We start from the raw sequence: 27,089 nt of genomic DNA, 5'->3' as shown, positions 1-27,089 counted from the left end.
TGCAGGAGTTTGAGACCAGCCTGGGTAACATGGCAAAACTCCATCTCTACAAAATATACAAACCACAACAAATAAAATAAAATAAAATAAAATAAACAGCCAGGCATGATGGCATGCATCTGTAGTCCCAGCTACTCAGGAGGCTGAGGTGGGAAGATTGCCCAGAAAGTCGAGGCTGCAGTGAGCTGAGAGCTTGCCACTGCACACCAGCCTGGGTGACAGAGTGAGACCCTGTTTCAAAAGAAAAAATAACCCTAATAAAATTATTGTACACCTGGAAAACCTACATAGGCTCTTTCAAGTCATATATATATATATATATATATATATATATATATATATATATATATAATTAAAAGTAATCCATGAAATATGTGTAGTTCACATTGTAATCAAGTTGGGGAGAGGAAAACTCATTTATTTCTTTCTTTTAGCTTTTATTAAAGTAGCCATTTTTCTTTTTTGAGATGAAGTCTTGCTCTGTTGCCCAAAGTGCAGTGCCACCATCTCAGCTCACTGCGATCTTTAGCTCCTAGGTTCAAGAGATTCCCCTGCCTCAGCCTCTCAAGTAGCTGGGATTACAGGCATGTGCCACCACACTTGTCTAATTTTTTGTATTTTAGTAGAGACAGGGTTTCACCATGCTGCCTAGGATGGCCTCTATCTCCTGACCTCATGATCTGCCCACCTCAGCCTCCCAAAGTGCTGGAATTACAGAAGTGAGCCACCGCACCCCGCCTAAGTAACCAATTTTATTTAATTTGATTCTGTTCAGAAATATTTACTGAACTCCTCTTATTAGGAAGCACTGGAATGGACATAAAGAAAACACCATATAAGGCAATGAGGACTCAGTCCTGCCTCGTAAAGGGCACATAGTTTGACTAGAGACACACATACCGACAGGGTAGACTGGAAGAAACAACTTGATGGAAAGTTTCTCTTTATTGTTTACCAGCTCAAAATCTCAACTATCATAGGCAAGAAACACACACACACACACGCACACACACACACACACACACACACACACATATATATATATATGTATGTATATATATACACTCACACCCCTCTACCTTTTTCTGTATGGCGAAAGCCTTCAGTCAAGCTGAACCACTTCCTGATTCAATTACAGCTAGTGCTCGACTTAACGACCACGATTGGTTCCGACAGACCAGTCATAACACGATTTGGTCGTAAGTTGAGTAGGCTATATGCACGCGGAGATGGTAGTGCTGCCGGAAGCTGGTCCACACTGTCGTACGCCCAGCTGGGCAACGTTTGCGCTGCCAGACGCGGAGCAGTCGTGGCTAGCGATTGCAGTCGTAAAGTTGAATGGTCGTAAGTTGCATAGGTCGTAAGTTGATCAATACCTGTACCATGTTAGCCTCCCAGCTGGTGTCTCTGCTCCCCTCTGATAAAGCCTCCATGATGCAAAACACAAATTATATCATATTGCTCTTCTTCTCTAAACACTTCAGTCTACGCTGTGGTTTTAGAAGAAAATCGAATAATCCCACATTACAAGGCCTTAATAAATTGCATTCTTGCAGGTCCATATCATTACTTATAAACACCATAGTCTAGATAGCCAGGACACACAGCATTTATTTGAAAAGGCTCGATACCTCTTGCCATTTTGTACATGTTTTTCCTTCTGTCTGAAATGTTCTTTCTCTGGCACTCAAATGGCACCTTCTGAAAACTTCCTAGTCATCTTTCAGGATCAATTCAAATGTTAGCTTTTGCGGGTAAACCATTGACCTCTCCAGGCTGAGTTAAGCTGGTCCCCCAAGGTCTCTTTTTGAAATCATCATTTTTTCCTAAAATCTCTGTTCTAATTTACTTACCTGTCTGTGGATGCTAAGAGGTTACTAACTTCAGTTTCATAAGCTTAGTAACTGGCACAAAGTCTGGCACAGAGTAGCCCCTGAACATTTTTTTCTGGAATAAATAAATTAATGGTTTCATTGATATGATTAGCATAAAATTACAACATGTATATAAAATATTCCAGTTAGGTTGGGTTCATTGCCATTCTCATTTACTTTAAAGATTTTGTAGTTTCTGGCTCTTTTCCAACTCTGATTCTTCAGACTAGAAATGTAATTTCTGCTAATGTATTTATTTTAACCTAATCCAACATCAATAAATTATTTCTATTCCTCGTAACATAAGCATTGGAATTTACGGCGATATATAAATGCAGCTATTATCTCTCATAGGCACTGGTAAAGGTTTTGTGACTAGTGCTACTATACTGGTAAGGTCTTGCTGCTTGTAGGGAGCTAAATATTTCAGTGGCTTACCACAGTAGTTTTTTTTCTTGCTCACATGACAATCCAGCGTATGTGTTCCTAGTCAAGCAGCTTTCCTGCATGTGTTGTTACAGAAACCTAGGTCCTGCTCGTCTTCTGCCTCTGCCTGCCATTCCCTTGGTAGCCTTTCTCTGCTAGGGTTTTTCAAGAGAATTAAATCCTATTGAAAATTATCTGAGGGCCTGTTATGTTTCCAAGAATGGTACATATCTAGTCTATCATAAATGCTCAGGTAACTGATTAGGTATAATAGATGTCTTAGGATCATGGACAATCAGCATCAACATCTCTTGGAAAATTGTTAAGAATGCAAATTATTGAATCTGGAAACCATCATTCTCAGCAAACTGACACAAAAACAGAAAAACAAACACCACATGTTCTCACTCATAGGTGGGTGTTGAACAATGAGAACTCATGGACACAGGCAGGGGAGCATCACACACTGTCATCTGTTGTGGGGGAATAGGAGAGGGACAGAGGAGGGTAGGGACGTTGGGGATGGATAACAGGGAGAAATGCCAGATATAGGTGACGGGGGGGATGGAGGCAGCAAACCACATTGCCACGTATGTACCTACACAACAATCCTGCATGTTTTGCACATGAACCTCAGAACCTGAAGTGCAATAAAATATTTTTTAAATGCAAATTATTGGGCTCCACCCAGTATCTACTAAATCCAGAACTCTGGGGCTGCTATGCAGCAATGAGCAAGGCCTTCAGGTGATTCTGTTGATCCTAAAGCATGAGAACAACTGCTCTAGGGCATTAGGAATTAATTCTCTTCCCAGTGAGTTGTAAAGATTTGCTGTAGGACCTTAGAGTCTTCTTCTAGCAATGGAAAGGAAAATCCTATAGAAACCTCACTCAATTTTTTCAAAACCTCAGCCCCAAAATGACAACACTTCTGCTCACATTGTACTGGCTGTGACATCATGTAGCTGCCCAGTGAGATGGAACCAGCTCAGGAGAACCTACTGTTACATTGCCAGGCCTTTTTTGAGCCACTTGATGTTATCTTGGTAATTTAAATTTGACCATGGTGGGAATATTTACACCACAGAAATTTGCAAACACTAAAAACAAGCTGTTTTTAAACACCCTGAGATCAGAAATCCAGTAGATATACATGTACCAGCACACCACTGGCCATATACAGGCTTGGCTGATGCCATGGGGAGTTCTGCAGCTAAAATAGCTCTTCAAATTTATCCTGCTTTGAGCAAATTAGTCAGGTCTTTATACCCTCACCTTGATCAGTCACTGAATGAGGGCTTCCTTGGGAAAATATATGACCTTGGACAAGGCAGCTCTCTGCAGCTGAGGTAGTCCCTGAAGGGACTGACAGCTGAAGAATGTCTACTGACATCATTTCCATCATCCAGAACAAGAGTCTTTCCTTGAAGGGGGCTCTGAGTAGCATATTCCCATGTCCACCGTAGCTGTTCCCTTTAAGAGATTCTAATATAATTGATCTAGGGTGAGCCAGGACATTAGGAATTTTCTAAAGTTATCTGGATAACTTAAGTATGCAAGTACAATAGATACTCTTCAAGAATTAAGCCAGTTGCTAAGAGGGAACTGTTTTTGTTTTTTTGTTTTCACTAATATTTGCACTCTATTTCCTTTGAATAAAATTGCGCCTGGAGAAAGAGTTTGTATGGAGCAATCGATAAATATTTGTAGGGTGGTTGGCTAAAATAATAATTCCTTTAAAAGAAATTCTGCCCAATAAAGTTAATTTAGAAATAAAATATAATAGAAATCCAATAATATGTTCACCAAATGGATTAAAATGTTCATGAATTAAGTTATCTTCAAGGTGTTACTCGAATAAGTAATGTGTATGCTTTTCTATTAAAGAGAAAGTTAGAAGATCTGAGCTCTGAGTGGAAGGCAGTAAACCGTTTACTTCAAGAGCTGAGGGCAAAGCAGCCTGACCTAGCTCCTGGACTGACCGCTATTGGAGCCCGTAAGTATACTGGATCCCATTCTCTTTGGCTTTAGCTATTTGTTCAAAAGCACAACTATGAAGTGATCTATGAGTGAGAGAGAAAATTCGTTTCAATTCTGAAGACAGAGATAAACCTTTGTGTTATTGACTATGCAAAAAGTCTTCGAGTACGTTCCTTGGAAATTGACTTTGATTCAAAGTGTTGCATGACAACAGGATGTGGGGAGTGTTCTCTGGAGATACATGCATAAGGAAGAGAAGAGCACAGGGGAGACTGTGGGAAAGTCTGAAATGTGATTTGGCTGCAACAGACACCTAAGGCAGTCTCATAGGAATGCTAAAGCTGGGCTGGCTCTGCAGAGCTGTCCTGAATTGCAGGCAATGGGCCTGACCTTTGTATTTCCTGATCCAGCCAGCCATTGGCCATGGGCTGGCTGCCACCTGAGAGTGGAAGGACAACTTGGACAAGTTTTCTGAGGCCGAAGGTAATTCTTAGTAAGGATCACCATTAACAACCAATATTTCTAGAATCCAGGGATGTGTGCATTGTCCCTGAAGAGGGATTCAGGATAAACTCCCTGAGTATCCTTTAACACTAAATACATGAGGGTGCCATCTCAGTGAATCCTATATCATTTAGACAATATTCTTCAAATATATCTACAAAAATCACAGATATCACAGAAACACACACAGTCCTCTTAGCACCTCCCCCTGTCCCACTTGAAAGCAATTTACGAGCTCTTCCATTTTTAGTTGAAGAAAAAGAAAAATGGATTGGGAGGACCACAGGCTGACTTGGGGAAGGCATATTTCTTCATTTAGCTATAGTTTAAACTTTTGTTTTCACTTCATATTTTCAGTCTATTTTATTTTTACTTCCTACTCAGTTGTTGATAGAAGTTATTCATAAATTCTCGTGGCAATGTTAATGCTGACTTTGACTCTCAGAGGAAAGAAGCCAGAAAACTTCTTTGCTGTACCATTCTATAATTAGGCAGAACTAAAACCATCTTTGGGTGCTTTTTTTGTGTGTGTGTGCCTTGTCTACTTTTCAAAGATCAAATGATTGAAGCATTAAGGCATGGTCACTGGTTCTTCAGGTAAAGTTGATTTTTATTATGTATCAAGTAGCAAAATACCGAACTGGAAGAATCACAGCTGGGGTAGCACAATCATAATTCCTTAGAAGGCATAAATAGTGTTTGAATTAAAAGAAGTCCTACAATCTGGAGACAGCACATCTCATGTGCCCTCCAGAATTACTGAGCAGTCATCAGAGTTAGATTTAACGACTTTGGAGACTTGGAAAAGATATGTTAGCATTATGGTTTTTTTGTAAATCTCGGACAGTAAAATTGCTATATCAGGGTTATATTCAACTAACTATAACAGGTTTATTTCTTTTTATGAGCTGTAATTTTTTATTTCCTCAGCAAATATGCGGTTTGTTCCTATATTATCATTTATTGGTGTCTGTTTTCTGACTGTCTCTGGTATATTCAGCCTCAGATGCTGTAACTGTGGAGAGATTGTCTTTCAATGATTTTTTGTAAGTTTGTTGAACTCTGAACTTATGGATGTATGCCTCATATAAGCCACTTTACACATGGTAGGAAGGTTCTAAAACCAGGGCACAGAAATCCATTTAATGTGTAATTTACCCAAATGTAACAATAATGTTTATTAAAAAACTACAATCAAAGTTCCAGTTTTGATTTTCAGCAACATATAAAATTCATCCACTTAATAAATATTTATCAACTTCCATGTATTGAGCATTATACTGGTGCTGAGAGTACAGCCTAGAATAATATTAAAGTGGCTCCTTTCATAAAACATATATTTTAATTGAAAGGGAAAGATAATACACTAATGAAGAAAATAGATACTATCTCAATAATTATAAATGTTATGGAGTATAGCCTACAGAGTGATATCAGTGAGTGTTTGTTAGACATGCAGAATCTGAGACCCCTACCCTAGACCCACTGAATCACTATCTGCATTTTAATAGAATTCCCAGATAATTCCTGTGTACTTTGACTTTTGAGAAACACCATTACAGAGACCAACTAAGCAGGGAGAAGGGATGAGGGTATTGCTGTCTATAGTGTGGTCAAGGAAGCTTATCTATTAAGAGAACATCAGAAAACTGATGTAAGTGAGGAAGTGAGCCTGGCGTATTTCTGGGGAGATTATTCCCGGCAGGGAGAGAAAATACTGAGCAATGATACCAAAGTAGGAACAAGATGGCAGAATATTAAGAAGATTAATAAAACTGGGAGAGTAGGTGAGAGGAAGTGTGACAGAAGCCGTGACAGATGTTAATCTTTCATAGCTCTGCCCTACTTCCTTCTCCCCAATACGAGGGTCTCATCTTCCCCACCCCTCTTGTCTTCTCCCCACGCTCTCAACTTTGCTGCCAGCATGAAGAATCTGGGAATACCGTCAGCTCCAAGCTATTGGTGATAGCTGGTGGAGTTGTGGTAGGAACTCAAAATGAATAGAGGGAAAGAGGAATTTTCTCAGAAGCAGGTGCTTTCCATCCTCTTTAGCAAACTGACACGGAGCTCGGCGTAAAGTCAAGATGTTAAATACACAAATGTTGAATGAAAAAAAATCAACAGGTAGTCATTTAGATCCAGAGCTGCTCTTATTAAAGTAAGACTTTTCTTTATTCATTAGTGCAGTGGTTCAAATATCAGAATAAAGAATTTTTTCTATCCTGACTTCCTGACTTGCAGGAAGTTAATCTGAAATAAATGCAACATAAAAAAAGAAAATCTAATTTGTATTATGCTTCTTATATATGTCTATTATTTCATGTACTGTATTACAATACCATTGAGTTTGTAATTCATTATAGTAAATTTTTTCCATTGCATTCCTACTATTGAATGTGTAGCTTCTTTAACATATATGTCTTTATCCTCAAAATAATTGCAAAGTATATATAGTTATATATAATTTTTAAAGATAAGGAGCCCAAGGTTTAGAGGGGAAATAGCTAGATTAGGGTCACACTGCTGGAAAGCAACCAAGCCAGGGTTTCACTCCAAGTGTGTCAAGCTCCAAAGCCTGTGTTTTATTTTGTTGCTACGATTTACACTATCTCTCTGTCCAAGAACCTAATGGAAATTACAGATACGGATGCAGCTGGCCAGTAGTTAATATAATTTAACTCAATCTTAAATGTATCTGGAGTAAAAGTGCTATGTTTCCGTGCCTTCCCTTCCCTTCCCTTCCCTTCCCTTCCCTTCCCTCCCCTCCCCTCCCCTCCCCTCCCCTCCCCTCCCTTCCCTTCCCTTCCCTTCCCTTCCCTTCCCTTCTTCCTTCCTTCGCTCTCTCTTCTTTCTTTCTCTTTCTTTCTTTCCTTCCTTCCTTCCTTCCTTCCTTCCTTCTTTCTTTCTTTCTTTCTGTCTGTCTGTCTTTCTTTCTCTTTCTTTCTTTCTTCTTTTCTTTTCTTTTTCTTTCTGAGACAGAGTCTTGCTTTGTTGCCCAGCCTGGACTGCAGTGGTGCAATCTCACTTCAATGCAACCTCTGCCTCTCAGATAAAAGCTGTTCCCTGCCTCAGCCTCCAGAGTAGGTGGGTTTACAGGCACATGCCACCACGTCCAGCTAATTTTTGTATTTTTAGTAGAGACGGGGTTTCACCATGTTGGCCAGGCTGGTCTTGAACTCCTGACCTCAAGTGGTCTGCCTGACTTGACTTCCCAAAGTGCTGGGATTACAAGTGTGAGCCACCATGATTCTCCTGTTTCTATGTTTTTTTCTACTTAAATCATTCTATTGTGAAGACACATGCATGCGTATGTTCATTGTGGCACTGTTTACAGTAGCAAAGACTTGGAACCAACACAAATGCCCATCAATGAAAGACTGGATAAAGAAAATGTGGCACATAGACGCCATGGAATACTATGCAGCCATAAAAAAGGATAAGTTCATGTCCTTGGCAGGGATACAGATAAAACCAGAAACCATCATTCTCAGCAAACTGACATAAGAACAGAAAACCAAACACTGCATGTTCTTACTCATAAGTGAGTGCTGAACAATGAGAACACATTGACACAGGGAGGGGAACATCACACACTGGAGCCTGTTGGGGGGGGGGGGGCTAGGGGAGGGATAGCGGGGGGTGGGGTTATTGGGGAGGGATAACATTAGGAGAAATACCTAATGTAGGTGATGGGAGGGATGGATGCAGCAAACCACCATGTCATGTGTATACCTATGTAACAATCCTGCAAGATCTGCACGTGTACCCCAGAACTTAAAGTATAATTAAAAAAAAAAAAAAGTAGAAAAAATTCGTTCACTCTATTTGAATTTCTTAGAACCATAGAAATCCAAACTTGGAATAATTGTTACAATTATTATCTAATTGAATATTCTCCTTTTATAGGTATAGAAACTGAGGTGTAAAGTTGCTTGTTTTGTTTTATGAACACTAAACCAAACCACCCTGTGTCTGCTTACTTAAATTATAAAATATTATAAGGTGGCCTTTCCTGTGCTTTATAAATTATTTTAACTTTCAGGACAAATGAACATCCTGGAAAAAAAAAAAAACTTGCAATTGTTGTTGCTTGGACACCTGTCCAAATCAGTTTCTATTATTGCATAAAAGCACCCCAAAACCTAACAGTTTAAAACAAGAGTTATTTACTGGCTCATAATTCTGTGTGTCGGCAGTTTGCTCTGTGATTAGCTGGATAGTTATTCTGATGATCTTTCTTGTTGTTATTTATGTGAATGCAGTTATCTAGCAAGTGAGCAGAAGCTAGATAGTCTAAAATTGAGCCTCTCAGATATCTGACAGCTGACTGTTGGCTGGAGAACCTTGGTCCTTCGTAAAGCCACTCATCATCCTGTAGGCTGGACTAGGCTTCATTATATGGTATTCTCAGGTCAGCGTTCCAAGAGAGAGAGAGTGGAAGCTACAAGACCTCCTGATGCCTAGGCTTTGAAACTTACACAACATCACTTCTGCTAAATTCTACTGGTCAAAACAAGTCAAAATATCAGGCCAGATTCAAGACATGGGGAAATTACTTCATCTCTTGAAAGGAGGAGCTACCACATCATGTATCAAAGGGGCATGCATACTGGGATGAAAGTTTTTATTGTCACCATATTTATACACAAATCACTGCATTGGGGAAAAGGAGGGAAAGTGCAGATCAAAGTGTTGGTCTGAATCCAACGCTCTTTTTCAGTGATTCTCAAAATCTACCATGCATTAGAACCATGGCACATGTATACCTATGTAACAAACCTGCATGCTCTGCACATGTACCCAAGAACTTAAGGTATGATTTAAAAAAAAGAACTATCTAGTTCTTAGCAGAGGATAGATTACTAGGCTTCAGCCCCAGAAGTTCTGATTTACTAGCTCTGGGGTGAGACTTGCATCTTTTTTTTTTTTAGACAAAGTCTTGCTCTGTCTCCCAGACTGGAGTGCAGTAGCACAAACTCAGCTCACTGCAATCTCCAACTCCTGAGTTCAAGCAGTTCTCCAGCCTCAGTCTCCTGAGTATCTGGGATTACAGGCACCTGCCACCACACCTGGCTAATTTTTGTATTTTTAGTAGAGACGAGGTTTCACAATGTTGGTCAGGCTGGTCTTGAACTCCTGACCTCAGGTGATTCACCTGCCTCAGCCTCCCAAAGTGCTGGGATTACAGGTGTGAGCCACCACACCTGGTCGAGACTTGGATCTCTGAAAAGGTCCTGGGTGATGCTGATGTTGGACTATGCTGTGAGGACTACTACCAAGGACATATAGTGACTGGGGAAGAATAAATTCATTTTTTCTTCTGTGTGCAGCAAGGAGTGAGATTCTAATGTGATCCAGTGTGAATGCTAAAGGGAAATCCATGTTACTTTAGCACCTCTACTCCCCATACCCCACCCCCACAAGGATGTTATAGCTTAGAAGTTTAAGGAGATGGACAGCACACTAAACCAGGCAATATTCGCCCTACAGGGCTGTTCAATGTTCCTGAAAGAGACCTATGGAAAGAAATAAGTTCCTCTAGAGACTTTCAGAATCATTTAGGTAGACAGGGCTTTGCATGGGTCTGAAGGCTTGCATGGCAGATGTAGGCAAAGAGCCAGCAAATCTGGTTGTAAATGTCAATGTGAATCCTTTTTTATGCACAGGCTGCTGGGCCTGAGAACGTTAATGTTCTACAATACCTGATTTAGCATTTTTGAAAGAAATTGCATATAGACATGCTTAATGTGAAGACTCCAAATCAGGATATTTGATTCAAATGTCTCTTGGTAATAACTATGGAATGAATAACCCATTGTATATAGACATGTAGAAGTGCCAGTTAATAGAGGTTTCTAGTTGATTAAACACTAGTAAAATCATCTCTTCCTGAAATTAAGTTTGGAGAGAGCAAGTCTCAGGTGTAATTAGGAAAGCACAGCATTGGAGGTCAAGAAGACTATATTCTAATATCTCAGTTGTGCTATCAAGTATATAAGGCATCAACACACTATTTCTGCAAAGGGCCAGATACTAAATATTTTCTGCTTTATGAGTCATGTGGTCAACTCTGTCATTGTATACTAAAAGCCATAGACAATACCTAAATAAGGGGCATGGCCGTGCTCTGATGACACTTCATTTACAGAAACGAGGCAGGTAAGATAGATTTGGCCCTTAGTGGACTACTCATATCCCCTTAGCACTCATCCTTCCTGTAAACCATGAGGCTTCTAACTACAAGTACCAGTGACTCTACCTGAGTCCTTTCTCTGGCTGTAGGAGTAGCTCTCCCACTTGTAGAGCAGGCTGGATGCTGGGGAGGAGACATCTCTGGAATTGTACTTTACCAGTGGACAGAAGTTGGTAGATAAATGTATTAGTCTTCATAGTTTTCATACTGCTATGAAGAAATATCTGAGACTGGGTAATTTATAAAGGAAAAAGAAGTTTAATGGATTCACAGATCCACAAAGCTAGGGAGGCCTCACAATCATGGTGAAAGGCAAAGGAGGAGTAGATGCACGTCTTACATGGTAGCAGGCAAGAGAGCATGTGCAGAGGTACTCTTCCTTATAAAACCATCAGATTTCATGAGACTATTCACTAACAGGAGAACAGCAGAGGAAAAACCCACCCCCATGATTCAACTACCTCCCCTCTGGTCCCACCCATGGCATGTGAGGATTATGAGAATTACAATTCAAGATGAGATTTGGGTGGAGACAGCAAAACTATATCAATGAATATCCTAACTTCTCCTCCACTTGGGTAGGACACCTCCAATGCATGTTCCACACTAAAAATCTCCATTGGATTGAGCAGTTGACCACAATGATAAACATGCTTATTAGCATGCCTTGTGTAGGCTTTCTTCCCATGTATAGGCTTCCTTCCCATTTTGGCAAAACCTGGACCCAACCCCATATCTTCTGTGTTTGATTTCAGTGCTCTTCAGTATTCTTATATATCTCAACTTTGTTCCTTGCTGAGACAAAGATGACGGATATGTATATCTTCAGCTCTACAGCTCTGTCTTTTCCTGTACCGTGGCTTTCTGGGATTAGCTGCCAATTAAATTGTTTGTATGTAAATCCTTGTTTCAGGGTCAATTTCTGGGCAAACCTAAATTAATATAAATCTTAGAATTATTGCCACAGTTATACCTTTTGAGTAAGTTATGTCGCAATTGCCATTTTGCAGTTGAGATAACCAAGGGTCAGAAAAGTTAAATAATTTGCCCAAGATTACAAAGCTGGTCAGTAGCAGAGTGAGTATTCAAAAATAAGTCTCTATGATTCCAGAGCTTATGCTATTAATCAGTACACCATATATCAAGCAGTAATTTATTTATCTTCATTTGAATTTTTTGAAGTCTCTATTTAAATTAAATATCAATTCCCACTCACACATATGGTTATTTATACATTTTTATTTGAACTTCACTCACCTCTCCAAAGTTAAAGAAAGCATTCCATTTCCATTGCAGTGATACTTTAAATATCTGGGCAGTTAAAACATGAGGTTACTTGGCATTTAAATGTACTCGTCGTACTACCCTTTTTTTTTTTTTTTTTTTTTTTAAATGGCGAGGAAATGATTAATTTATTTTGAAAATACCCTTCATTTTTCTGCAGTAATCATTTTTTTGTATATGTGAAAAGGGACTTCATTTATCTGCAATGAAGGAAAAAGAGGACAGCAATTAGTTCTTACATTCTTATTCCTCTCTTGGGTCCTGATCCTTCTCATTAATAGAAACATGGCAAGGGGAGGAATGTGTAACCCACACACTTTCCTGTTTTGGTTATGTTTCCACTGTTGATTCTGCTTCAGGTGAACCTTTGGAATTAGGCAAATAAATTTCAGTGGAGCCAAATATTTTTCTTCCTCATTAACAGATGATTTCTCAAAATGGCTATACTATTGATTTAATAGTTACAGCCTCTAAACCTTGAAAACTTCCTCAAAGTCTAATGTGTCAGGAGCAAGCTTTTGTACAAAAAAATGTGAAGACCCTTGCCTGGGCACAGTGGCTTATGCCTGTAATCCCAACACTTTGGGAGGCCGAGGCGGGCAGATCACGAGGTTAAGAGATGGAGATCTTCCTGTCTAATATGGTGAAACCTCATCTCTACTAAAAATATAAAAATTAGCGGGCATGGTTGCATGAGCCTGTAATCCTAGTTACTCAGGAGGCTGAGGCAGGAGGATAGCTTGAACCCGGGAGGTGGATGTTGTGGTGAGCCAAGATTGTGCCACTGCACTCCAGCCTAGCAACAGTGAAACTCTGGCTCAAAAAAAAAAAAAAAAAAAAAAAAAAAAAAAGTGAAGACCCTTAAACAGTTGTAATTATAAAATAAATCAATTTTAAACCCTATCCCAAGATATTTCAAGCCCTTGAGCAACTAGAGAGACTCCTTAACTCTTCGCATTAATTATTTAATTTAAAAATGCATATTTGTATGTATCAATGAGGTAAGAGTGCTTGAAATATAATGAGATGTGTCACACTGTAGAAAGGGAAATGACAACAGAAAGCCCTGGCTGGCAAGGCCCCAGCTCTGCTCAGACGGATCAGAAGGAATTTCTTTCTATGTAGGCAGTAGGCGGTTCCTTGTCCCAGGCCAGGTTCTTCAACAATATTCACTGGTTAGCAGGAAAAGCATTACAGTGGCATCATTGTTAACATCCGAGACAGTGATAGAATGTGAAACGTCTGGTGTTTAGTACTTAGTATTCAGTATTTAGATGTTAATTATCCATTTTGTGATGAAGTTCCCTTTCTTCTCCTCTCTTAACCTTTTGGCAGTTTTATTGCTTGGTTACCATTTCCAGTTGGGGTTGTGCTTTGGGGTCTGAACCAATGAAGGAAGAGAAACTCTAATTCATCATTTCTAGGAAAAAGAGAAGGCTAACATCAATTCTGATGATTAGAGATTTTTTGATTGCCTATGTCCTGCATTTTAACCAAAATAAAATAGTAATTACGGTAAACTTACCTCAACCTTTTAATATTATTTAACGCTCTTCAAGAAGGGACTTCTGCTTGAAATCACTATAGAGTATACCATAATCTTGAATGTCATATTCTGAAGAAGAAATCAGAACTATTTAAGGATATTCATGAAAATAGGTACCCTACCTGTCAAAATGAAGGCTTCAACATGTATTCCTAGTTCCTAAAACCCACTGAATAGTTTTAAAATTGAATATAACTTTACCTTCAAATAAACAAGATTCCAAAGGAAATTGTAGCAGTTTTGCACTTAAATTTTTGATTTTAAGATTGTAGTCTGAAAAGTAATTGAGCGCTCATTCATTTTATTCCACTATCTCAGGAAAGGCTCTCATTCTATTAGAAGCAGTGCTAAGAAGGTTAACTGCCAACTCTTCTTAAAAAGTGAAGAGCAGATGGACTTCTACCATTCTGCTATACTTGACAGTTTTTCAACTCCCTAACCTAAGTTCTAGTCACTGTCTAAATTATTTTTATCTGAATAGGAAAAGTACATTTATGCTTACTGTACATTCAGACAATGTTCCTTGATTCTTTGGGGTCTGTTATTTAATCTCCTTCCCACTTGCCTTTTCTATCATAAATCAGATGAGTCCCCACGGTCTGGCAATAAAAATGCTGTTTCTCACATTTTTAACATCTCTGTGACTCTCCTCCTACCCTTCCAAGTGTTTTCCATACTGTTTTTCTGTTGGGGCCTTCAGAATTGGATGCTGTTCCATAATTACTGGTCTACCCATGACTCTGTCACATCATAAAACCTATATACCCTTTTCCTACCTTTACATGCCAAATACCAGGTATGTCTAGCTTTAATTCAATGACTAGAATTTGGTAGGTGTTGCACTAATAAAGTTTTGGTCAAATGAACAAGTACATTTTTTTTTTACTTTAGGTGTATACTATATCCAGCATTTCTCCCTATGTTATCTCTCCTCACCCCCTGCTGTCCCTCCCCTAACCCCTCAACTGCCCCCAGTGTGTGATGCTCCACTCCCTGAGTCCACGTATTCTCATTGTTCAACACCCACCTATGAGTGAGAACGTGCAGTGTTTGGTTTTCTGTTCTTGTGTCAGTTTGCTGAGAATGATGGTTTCCAGATTCATCCAAGTCCCTATAAAGGAAACGAACTCATCATTTTTTCTGGCTGCGTAGTATTCCATGGTGTATATGTACCACATTTTCTTTGTCCAGTCTAACAAGTACATTTATTTTACAGTCAGATCAAATAAATCAACCTTCCCATGTAATAATAATAATACCAAGAAGATTAAGTGATTGCATGCTTGACCAGCTGTTTAGTGGCAGAATCTGGACCCAACCCCACATCTCCTCAGTTTGAGTTCAGTGTTCTTCAGTATTTTTACATATCTCAACTTTGTTCCCCGCTGTGACACAGCTGACAGATATGTATATCTTCACAATCTCAGTAGTCAGTCCTATTTTTTTAAAGATGACAGTGCTGATCAGAGAGGGATAGTCTATGATATGGCTTTGATGCAAATCTTCCAGGCCAGATGTAACCCCCATCTCATTCTTAAAACTCTCATTCTTGACTGTGTCTTGAAATCCAATTTGAGAACCTCTGCTTTACATGGGACCTTCCTCTTAAAATTCATATAGTTTATTCCTTCTCTCATCTTCAGTATTTTTATGAAAATGTGTTTTAATCTTATTTCCAAAGTGCTTGCCTGATGAGTTCATTAGACAAACAAGCTAGGTATCCTAATATTTAGGTAAGATTGCTAGCAGCATTAACTACACCAGTACCCAATTAAATTGCAATACATACCTACAATAGGAAAAAAAAAGTCAAAATTATACTACTTTCAATTCCTACTTCTGGAGTAACTACCACACTTTCAAAAACTTCATAATCGTTCTCCAATGTTAAAAATCAGGAACTAAATTACATGTCACTATATATATATAGATATGTAACTATATATATTATATATATACTATATATCACTATAGTATATATAAAAATATATAACTATATCTAGCTTATATAGGAAACTATATGCATATATGTGTGTGTATGTGTGTGTATATATATATATAATATACACTCCTATATATATGAGACTGTATCTACATATATATATAGGAGACAATATTGAAATAAAACAAACTAGCCAATTTCCAATGTCACTTTGTTTTCCCAGGACGATTCTTTAATCTCAAGGAAATGTATGAATACACAATATAAGTAAATGTTCTATAATGTTCAGTATGGATTATAAATAGAGGAGGTAGTTTTTCTGCTCATACTGAAGTGAATGAGAATTGTTTCTTTGGTTGTTAATGCACTTTTCATAACCATATGATTTAGTGATAGGCGTTTTTGCTTACTAAGTTCAGCATGAGCAAAACAGAACTCCTATAATTTTTATTGCTGATCTTATTTCTTTTAGGTAAAATATGTCCTTTTCCTTTGAACCTGCACACTATGTTTAACAAATAAGGACATCATTTAGGATTGAATTGTGAACTTCAATTTGAGCCTTTTTTTCAAGGTCAGGAGCCAGTTTCACAAGAACTTTTATTTTTTCCAATACAGCTGACATCCACTCCGGCCAGCTGAAAGACAAACTTGTCTAATAAAGCTTTCAGATTCAATTTGCTGCCTGCATACAACTTGAGGAATCTCTGGAGGTCACTCACAGCATGTGTTGCAACCCCAACAGGGAGAAGTAATGAAAAGATTCTGGTTAAAAAGCTGACACTGCCCCTTCCAAACTCTTTGAATGTGATATAATAAGCCTGTTTATAGACTGAAATCTCTATGATTTTGGGGATTTCCATCTTGATCTCTGACTCCAAGAAACATTTGAACACATGGATTTGTATCCATTATTTGGGTGAATAAATGCTTCATATTGAGGAAAGGGATGTTTTAACAAGTCTGATGTAAATCAGGCAAAACAACGTCTCTTCATGTTTAACTCTCCTGCAGGGTCTCTAAGGTCTCACAGTTTGGTTCTATTCCAGTAATATATAGGCATATCATAGCCATTTTCAAAAATAATACCTGCTTTCATTTCAATTATTCCCCCGGCTTTTGCATTGACCTGAACATACCTAATATTTATCTTAGAGCTAATATGCATTAATGCCTTGTTCTGTAGCAGGCATTTTGCTAAGTATTCTTGTGTATTTTTCTGTTTAATCTTACAGCAGCCTTATGAGATAGGTAATACATTATTTTTTTACCATGAGAGGAAATGAAAGCCTAGAGAGAATGGTTATCCCAAAGACACCCAACTACTAAGTGGGCACAGCATGGCCTGGAACCTGAATCTTTCTAAAGTCCATGCCTTTCTTTTTTTGAGACAGAGTTTCACTTTTGTTACCCAGGCTGGAGTGCAATGGTGTGATTTCGGCTCACCGCAACCTCCGCCTCCTGGGTTCAAGCAATTATCCGGCCTCAGCCTCCCGAGTAGCTGGGACTACAGGCGTGTGCCACCATGCCCAGCTAATTTTTGTATTTTTAGTAGAGATGGGGTTTCACCATGTTGACCAGGATGGTCTCGATCTCTTGACCTCATGATCCACCTGCCTCGGCCTCCCAAAGTGCTGGGATTACAGACATGAGCCACTGAACCCGGCCGGACCTTTCTTTACCTTTAGATTAAACATACTGGATCTTGGTCATGCAGCCTGTGAATAAGGCTCCATATACTGTAGGACCAATTCTACCATATTGTGCATGCTTTTGTACGTGTTTTCCAAATGAAATTCAACAGCAATATTCTCTCTGCACCCTTCTTTTCTGTTTTGCATGACATCTAAATCTTTTTTTTAAAATGTATTTTGATTTTTTTATTTCTCAAAATGGAAATATCCTCATTTTTTTTCTGATTATAAGGTTTTTTGCCACATATTGTTGAATTGCTTTTCTGGAAACTTTTTCCACTTAGTTTTCCCAACAGCAATATATAGTATCAATTTCCTCATATACTTACCATACTGGTATTGAATTTTTTTGTCTTTGTCAATGTATTGGTTGAGATAATACATCTTCTTTTAGTTGAATTTTTAATTATCAGTAAGATTAAATAGTTTTTCACATATTTATTCTAAATTATTTATGTCATTTGTCAATTTTTTTCTTTTTTTCATTGTGCTGTGGGCTCTGGGGTAACATGTGCACATCCTGCATCCTGCAGGATTGTTGCATAGATACATACATGCCATGGTGGTTTGCTGTCTCCATCGCCTGCCCCCCTCCCCCATTGCCTACAACAGGCATTTCTCCTGGTGATATACCTTCCCATCCTCCCTGTCCCACTGCTGTCCCTCCCCTCCCCTCTACCCTCCTACCTAGCCCAGTGAGCATTGTTCTCTTCCCTGTGCCCAAGTGTTCTCATTATTCATGACCTGCCTATGAGTGAAAACATGCGGTATTGGGTTTTCTGTTCTTGTGTCAGTTTGCTGAGAATGACGGTTTCTAAATTCATTCATGTCTCTACAAAGGACACGAACTCATCCTTTTTTATGGCTGCACAGTATTCCATGGTGTATATGTGCCACATTTTCTTTGTCCAGTCTATTATTGATGGGCATTTGGGTTGATCCCAGGTCTTTGCCATTGTAAACAGTGTTGCAGTGAACATATGTGTGTATGTGTCCTTAGAATGATTTATAATCCTTGGGTATATACCCAGTAATGGGATTGCTGGGTCAAATGGAGTTTCTGTTTCTAGATCCTTGAGGAATCACCACACTGTCTTCCACAATGGTTGAACTAATTTACACTCCCACCAACTGTGTAAGAGTGTTCCTATTTCTCCATATCCTCTCTAGCATCTGTTGTCTCCAGATTTTTTAATGATCACCGTTCTAAACTGGCTTGAGATGGTATCTCAATGTGGTTTTGATTTGTATTTCTCTAATGACCAATGCTGATGAGCATTTTTTCATATGTTTGTTGGCCGTGTAAATGTCTTCTTTTGAAAAGTGTCTGTCACTATCCTTGCCCACTTTTGAATGGGTTTGTTTTTTTCTTGCAAACCTGCTTTAGTTCTTTGTAGATTCTGGATATTAGCCCTTTGTCAGATGGATAGATTGTAAAAATTTTTTCCCTTTCTGTTGGTTGCCAGTTCACTCCAATAATTGTTTCTTTTGCTATGCAGAAGCTCTTAGATTTAATTAGATCATATTTGTCTATTTTGGCTTTTGTTGCCATTGCTTTTGGTGTTTTAGTCATGAAGTCCCTGTCTGTGCCTATGTCCTAAATGGTATTGGCTAGGTTTTCTTCTAGAGTTTTTATGGCGTTAGGTCGTATGTTTAAATCTTTAATCTATCTGGAGTTAATTTTTGTAAAAGGTGTAAGGAAGGGGTCCAGTATCAGCTTCCCACATATGGCTAGCCAGTTTTCCCAACACCATTTATTAAACAGGGAATCATTTCCCCATTGCTTGTTTTTGTCTGGTTTGTCAAAGATCAGATGGTTGTAGGTGTGTGGCGTTGCTTCCATGGCCTCTGTTCTGTTCCATTGGTCTATATCTCTGTTTTGGTACCGGTACCATGCTGTTTTGATTACTGTAGCCTTGTATAGTTTGAAGTCAGGTAGCGCGATGCCTCCAGCTTTGTTCTTTTTGCTTAGGATTGTCTTGGCTATGCAGGCTCTCTTTTGGCTCCATATGAAGTTTAAGGTGTTTTTTTTCCAGTTCTGTGAAGAGGGTCAATGGTAGCTTGATGGAGATTCTGTGGACAGTATGGCCATTTTCACAATATTGATTCTTCCTAACCATGTGCATGGAGTGTTTTTCCATTTGTTTGTGTCCTCTATTTCCTTGGTTAGTGATTTGTAGTTCTCCTTGAAAAGTTCTTTTATATCCTTTGTTAGTTGTGTTCCTAGGTATTTTATTCTCTTTGTAGCAATTGTAAATGGGAGTTTGCTCATGATTTGGCTCTCTGTTGTTGGTGTATAGGATTGCTTGTGATTTCTGCACATTGATTTTGTATCCTGAGTCTTTACCGAAGTTGGTTATCAGCTTAAGGAAGTTTTGGGCTGAGATAATAGGATCTTCTATATATACCATCATGTCATCTGCAAATAGGGACAATTTGACTTCATCTTTTTCTAACTGAATGCCCTTTATTTCTTTTCATTGCCTAGTTGCTGTGGCTAGAACTTCCAATACTATATTAAATAGGAGTGGTGAGAGACAACACCCTTGTCTAGTGCCAGATTTCAAAGGGAATACTTCTAATTTTTGCCCATTCATTATGATATTGGCTGTGGGTTTGTCATAAATGGCTTTTATTATTTTGAGATACATTCCATCGATAGCTAGTTTATTGAGAGTTTTAGCATAAAGGGCTGCTGAAGTTTGTCGAAGGCCTTCTCTGCATCTATTGAGATAATCATGTGGTTTTTGTCTTTGGTTCTGTTTATGTGGTAGATTACATTTATAGATTTGCATATGTTGAACCAGCCTTGCATCCCCAGGATGAAGCCTACTTGATTGTGATGGATAAGCTTTTTGATGTGCTGTTGGATTCAGTTTGCCAATACTTTATTGAAGATTTTTGCATCAATGTTCATCTTGGATATTGGCCTGTAGATTTCTTTTTTGTTGTGTCTCTGCCAGATTTTGGTATCAGGATGATGTTTGTCTCATAGAGTTAGGGAGGATTCCCTCTTTTTGTATTGTTTGGAATAGTTTCATCAGGAATGGTTCCAGCTCCTCTTTGTATGTCTGGTAGAATTTGCCTATGAACCCGTCTGGACCTGTACTTTTTTTGGTTGGTGGGCTATTAATTGCTGCCTCGATTTCAGACCTTGTTATTGGTCTATTCAAGGTTCCAACTTCTTCTTGGCTTAGTCTTATGAGTGTGCAAGTGACCAGGAATTTATCCATTTCTTCCAGATTTCCTGGTTTATGTGCATAGAGCTGTTTGTAGTAATCTCTGATGGTAGTTTGTTTTTACAAGGATTTGGTGGTGATCTCCCCTTTATCGTTTTTTATCGTGTCTATTCTATTCTTGTCTATTTTCTTTTTTATTAATCTAACTAGTGGCCTATTTTGTTGATCTTTTCAAAAAACCAGCTACTGAATTTATTGATTTTTGAAGGTTTTTTTGTGTGTCTCTATCTCTTTCAGTTCTGCTCTGATCTTAATTATTTCTTGTCTTCTGCTTGCTTTTCAGTTTTTTTGATCTTGCTCTTCTTGCTCTTTCAATTTTGATGATAGGATGTCAATTTTAGATCTTTCCTTGTTTTGTCTGGCGTGTGCTGCATCCTGCACTGGACAAGGGTTCAAAGACCTAAGAGGGAACAGTGGGAGATGAAGAAAAACACAGAGACAGACATAGGGAAAAGTGGGGCCAACTGGTCCAGGAAAGTGAAAGTATCAGCTTCTTCAGCCCTGTCCTGCCTCAGAGTACTTTATTTTATATGTCCAGAAAGCACATAGCAGAGGGAGGGTGCACTTACCCAGAACAGCCTGTGATTATTATTCTCATACTTCAGTTAACATACCTCAGCTAACAACTATCTTACAGCAAGGTCAGTGAAAGCTGGTTATCTTTCTCTAGATCCGACTGCTCTTCTCCAAGATATACACATTCCCCTGTTATGGTTTTGCTTCTCTGGAGTTCACCCAAAGTTCAGAACAGCCTTGCTGTTGACCCCCCTAGAGGGAATGGGATACACTGGCTCTCTACAGTTTCTCATGTGGACATTTATTGCTATAAATTTCCCTCTAGACACTGCTTTAAATATGTGCCATAGATTCTGGTAAGTTGTGTTTTTGTTCCTATTGGTTTCCAAGAACATTTTTATTTCTGCCTTCATTTCATTGTTTATCCATTCATCATTCAGTAGCAAGTTGTTCAGTTTCCACGTGATTGTGCAGTTATGAGTGCTTTTCTTATTACTGAGTTCTAATTTGATTGTGCTGTGGTTTGAGAGACTGTTTGTTATGATTTTCATTCTTTTGCATTTGCTGAAGAGTGATTTACTTCTAATTATGTGGTCAATTTTAGAGTGAGTGTGATGTGGTGCTAAGAAGAATGTATAGTCTGTGGATTTGGGGTGGAGAGTTCTGTAGATGTCTATTAGGTCCACTTGGTCCAGATCTGCATTCAAGTGTCGGATATCCTTGTTGACTTTCTGTCTCGTTGATCTGTCCAATATTGTCAGTGGAGTGTTAAAGTCTCCCACTATTAGTGTGAGGTAGTCTAAGTCTCTTTGTAGGTCATTGAGAACTTGCTTTATGTATCTGGGTGCTCCTGTATTGGGTGCATATATATTTAGGATAGTTAGCTCTTCTGGTTGCATTGATCCTGTTACCATTATGTAATGCTCTTCTTTGTCTCTTTTGATCTTTGTTGGTTTAAAGTCCGTTTTTTCAGAGACTCGGATTGCTACTTTTTTTTTTTTTTCTCTCCATTTGCTTGGTAAATCTTCTATCCCTTTATTTTGAGTCTATGTGAGTCTTTGCATGTGAGATGGGTCTCCTGAATATAGAACACCGATGGGTCTTGACATTTTACCCAGTTTGCCAGTCTGTGTCTTTTGATGGGGCATTTAGGCCATTTATGTTCAACGTTAATATTGTTATGTTTGAATTTGATCCTGCCATTGTGTTACTGGCTGGTTGTTTTGCCCATTAGTTGATGCGGTTTCTTCATTGAGTTGTTGTTCTTTACCATTTGGTACATTTTTGCAGTGGCTGGTTTTGGTTGTTCCTCTCCCTGTTTAGTACTTCCTTCAGTAGCTCTTGTAAGGTAGGTCTTGTAATGACAAAATCTATCAGCAATTGCTTGTCCATAAAGAATTTTATTTCTCTTTCACTTGTGAAGCTTAGTTTGGCCGGATACGAAATTCTGGGTTGGAAGTTCTTTTCTTTAAAGATGTTGAATATCGGCCCCCACTCCCTTCTATCTTGTAGGGTTTCTGCTGAGAGATCTGCTGTGAGTCTGATGGTCTTTCCTTTGTGGGTGACTCGGCTTTTCTCTCTGGCTGCCCTTAGGATTTCTTCCTTTATTTCAACCCTGGTGAATCTAATGATTATGTACCTTGGGGTTGCTCTTCTTGAGGAACATCTTTGTGGTGTTCTCTGTATTTTCTGGGTTGGATTGTTGGCCTGCCTTGTTAGGTTGGGGAAGTTCTCCTGGATAATATCCTAAAGAGCGTTTTCCAACTTGGATTCATTCTCCCCATCACATTCAGGTATGTCGATCAAGCACAGATTAGGTCTTTTCACATGACCCCATAGTTCTTGGCAATTGTTTGTTTCTTTTCACTCTTTTTTCTCTAATCTTGCCTTCTCATTTTATTTCATTGATTTGATCCTTTGTCTCTGATATCCTTTCTTCTGCTTGATTGATTCGGCTGTTGAAACTTGTGTATGCCTTGCAAAATTCTTATGCTGTGTTTTTCAGCTCCCTCAAGTCATTTATGTTCTTCTCTAAGCTGTTTATTCTTGTTAGCATTTCATCTAACCTTTTTTCAACGTTCTTAGTTTCTTTACATTGGGTTAGAACATGGTCTTTTAACTCAGAAAAGTTTGTTATTACCCACCTTCTGAAGCCTACTTCTGTCAATTCGACAAACTCATTTTCTCCCTTGTTTTGTTCCCTTGATGGTGAGGAGTTGTGATCCCTGGGAGGAGAAGAAATGTTCTGGTCTTTGATGGTTTCATCCTTTCTGTGCTGTTTTTTTCCCATCTTTATGGATTTATCTCCCTTTGATCTTTGAAGTTGATAATTTTGGGAGAAATCTCTGAGTGGATGTCCTTTCTGTTGAGGTTGGAGCTATATCTTTTTTGGCCTGTAGAGGTGCTGCTGGGATGCCTCAGATTCAGTCAGGTTGCTGGGTGGGTGGTCTTCCTCTGGAGTTTGTTTGCAGGTGAGATTAGCCCTGCCTTCCCAATGGTGTCTCTCCTTCCCTGAGCTCCATCTTCCAGGTTGGGGTCAAACTGGTGTATTTGCTGCCAAGCTCTCTAGTACATGGGCTTCAGTTTGAGTATTGTGGGGGTGGGGCCTGCCAGACCTTATGGCCTGTTTTCTTGCTTTCAACTCTGCCTCTTTCTGCGAGACGGGTTGTTCCATTCCACTAGCATTGGTCCAAATTTCCACCCAGGTCCGTGCTGACAACTTGCTGCACCAGGCAGAAGCTGTTGCTCAGATTTGCATCAACAACCCACAGCACCCCTCAGTCTGGCAGGACTCTCGTGGACCATGGGTTGCAGGAGGGATGAGATAAGCACAGGATCTGAATCAGAGCACCGAGTCGGTGAAGTCCTCAACCCTCTGAGCCGGCTGCACATTCCAGATGGGGACATGCCCTGCCCTGTCTCAGTTCACCCTTCCAGGGCAGCTCTCATCTTGCTTCAGCTCCTTCCCTGGGCTATTTTCAGAGTACTACCAGTCCCACCAAAACAAACCCAGCACCTCATTTGGAATCGTGAAGTCCTCTAGCCCTCTGTGTGTCATTCACTGGGAGCTGCATTCTGGTGTTTTCTCCTCTTGGCCATCTTGGTGTACCTCCTTTCGACATCTAAATCTTACATTACATTTCTGTGGGTGGAATTGGGCCTTAAACAGTAGTACCTTTGAAGCTTAATACTAACCTCAGAGTTATGGAAGTGACTTCAATACGAAGAAATGTGTAGTTTCTTTTTTCTTTTCTTCCTTTTTTTTTTTTTTTTTTTGACTGCTCTAGAATGGAAGGCAATCAGGACAGAAAAAGACATTGAGATGGTAGACTTGATTCTCCTACAGTGTTACTATTGAGCTTTATTTATTCTCCCACCTCTGTAACTGTCAATTCAAGGTAAAAAACCAGTATGGTAGCGGAATTACAAAAAGTAGACGTGGAAAATCTATAGGGTACCATAGTCCAGCACCCTGCTACAAGTTAAAATCCATTAAATAAATATATTTAAAGAGCATTTCATTCAATCTTTCCTTAAGAGCATCACAACTCCCTTGGAAAATTCTTTTTTGTGTTCAGACCTGATTCTCTGAAAGTATTCTCTAGTGATTTCTTTGTTCAGTTGCTGTGGTAAATAAGTGGACTCAATTGCCTACAGCATGAAATCTTAGAAATGAATATGGGATGGAACTTCATCCAATCAGCCATAAAACCAGACACCTAGAGTTCATCACCTTTTCTGAAAAGCATCCCCTTCTGCCCTCAAAAGGATAGAGTTTCCTCCAATATATGTTCATACTTGCTTTTGCCTCCCATCTGCAATTTGAACCAGTCTGTTACTCTTGCCCTTTTAGGTTTCACATACTCAGCTTCTTATTAGGAGTTCACTTGAAGAAAGGGTTGTATGCCTTAAAAATACTAAAAGTCAATGGACTAAATGATAATGAAATTTCTGTAAAATAAAAGGGAATTAACAGAAGTGTTACCACTCATTATAATGTATATTGTTGACCTTTCCTCTAGCCAGTGTCCCACTTAAGCATGCTTCTTGGCTGTAATTTATTTTTCTCATCTAGATAAATCTGAAGCATTATTGTGAAAACCAGTGTGAGCGAAGCTGTGGATGCAAGTAGATTCAGATGAATGAGTGGGTAGACCTGAATGGTCAGAAATAATGAGGTCAGCAGTAAGCCATACCAAGGGATGCACATTCAAGAAATAAGTTGGAGGTAGCAGAATAACTAAACAAATGATAAGTTTGGTCAGACTGTCACATGAATATCAACTAAAACAAGTTATGACTATAGTTAGTGAACCCTAGCATGAAGAAAACAAAATATTGAAATCCATCTGATCAAAAAATCATAAAATTGTTTACATGTGTATACTATCTAAAATAGCCCTTAAGAATGAAGATTATAAATTTCTGCAATTAAGGAAACTGAATAAGAGGAGATTCCAGGCAGAATCTTTTCTCTTCCTGTTCCTAGTCCAATTTTCTTCTAATTACAGTAGTGAGAATAAGAATTTATTCACCAAATCATAATACATTACAATTAGGGGATGCCATTTGAATCTTGGAAGACATGACTTGAGGCAAATAAATCCATATTTATAAAGTAAATTATTGGTTTATATAATTTACTGTTTCAGCAGACGGTATAGGTTAGTAATGTAAATCACTTCAAGAAGGTTTTGGTCGAAGTTTTGCAATTTTTTTCTGTAAAAAGCCAGATAGTAAATATTTTGGGTTTTACAAGCCAGAAGATCTCTGTGGAAGTTACTCAACTCTGCTAATGAAGTGCAAAAGCATCTATAGACAGTTTGTAAATGAATAAACATGGCTGTGTTCCAATAAAAGTTTATTTGCAAGAACAGGCAATGGGTTGGATTTGGACCCCAAGCTGTAGTCACTGGCCCCTGTTTTAGATAAATACTAGCTGATAGATTCATTGTAGCTAATAAAGGAAATATAGATTGTTTAATGTATGTCTCTAATCTTCTTAAGGCTTCCTCCAGGGGAAAAATACTTCATGTCAACACTGTTATTGATACTTACTCAGAACAAAGAATACCATTTACTTAGCATAGAATGGACTTTTGTAAAGCCACTCATGGAAAGAATAAAGAGATGTAAAGTACTTGGTAGAATTCTTAAGAGTGTTCCACTATCATTTGAAAAAAGATGAGTAGTAATTATATAAAAGGACTTGAGCCTATAACATTTGTTCTCACTTTGGACAACGGTTTTGTATCTCAGCAGCAAAAAAATACAAAGAAAGAGATAACAAGATCTTAGATTTTCTAAATTCTTATAAGTCACATATATATAGATATTGAAGTACTCTTAAATATACCTAAGTAGAGGTAATCATTTCTATATTATGGGAAATCTAATTACTGCTCTTAGTTCTAGAGATTATAATAGTATACATCACATCTGAGCTTTCTTTGAAATTTGAAATGGCACACTGGTACAAAGGTATCATGGTCTCCCAAAGTAGTGTCATAGATTAGCAGAAAAGAGCTATGATAATTCTACTTCAACTGACTGTCATTCAAATAATAAATTAGTTAGAAAGAGCTAAATTATATAGTTAGAGGCAGTAGGAGATTTCACCATCAGAGGGATAAGTCATTTTCCAGTACAGTGTTTGACTTAGTGGTGCAGTTTCTTTTTTAACTGTAGGTTACTCATTTGTATCCTTAATTTATCACTACACTAATCTGACAAATAATTAAGGATTACTATGTGCCCTAGTGTGTGTTAGTTGCTAGGGATACAATATGGATCAAGATAAGCATGATTCCTAGACTCCTAGAAAGTAAGAAAATTAAATAACTATATGTGTCAAATACTGGGGCATAGAATACTAGAGAAGAATTAGGAGC

The 27,089-nt window shown here is 38.6% G+C and overlaps 1 protein-coding gene across 13 annotated transcripts in view; it reads left to right on the top strand.

The window, feature by feature from the left end:
* Positions 1 to 27,089, top strand: part of DMD (dystrophin) — a 2,282,798-nt gene that overhangs the window by 1,551,334 nt on the left and 704,375 nt on the right. For all 13 annotated transcript variants that reach the window (XM_032285804.1, XM_032285805.1, XM_032285797.1 and 10 more), the window contains one exon: positions 4,188 to 4,296. In XM_032285804.1, coding sequence (XP_032141695.1) covers positions 4,188 to 4,296 — 109 coding nt within the window. The remainder of the gene's footprint in view (positions 1 to 4,187; positions 4,297 to 27,089) is intronic.

This window comes from Sapajus apella, unplaced genomic scaffold (assembly GCF_009761245.1).
Source record: "Sapajus apella isolate SASKATOON/1434 unplaced genomic scaffold, GSC_monkey_1.0 scaffold17, whole genome shotgun sequence".
Classification (NCBI taxonomy): Eukaryota; Metazoa; Chordata; class Mammalia; order Primates; family Cebidae; genus Sapajus; species Sapajus apella.
This window is presented reverse-complemented; position numbering and strand designations above follow the sequence as displayed.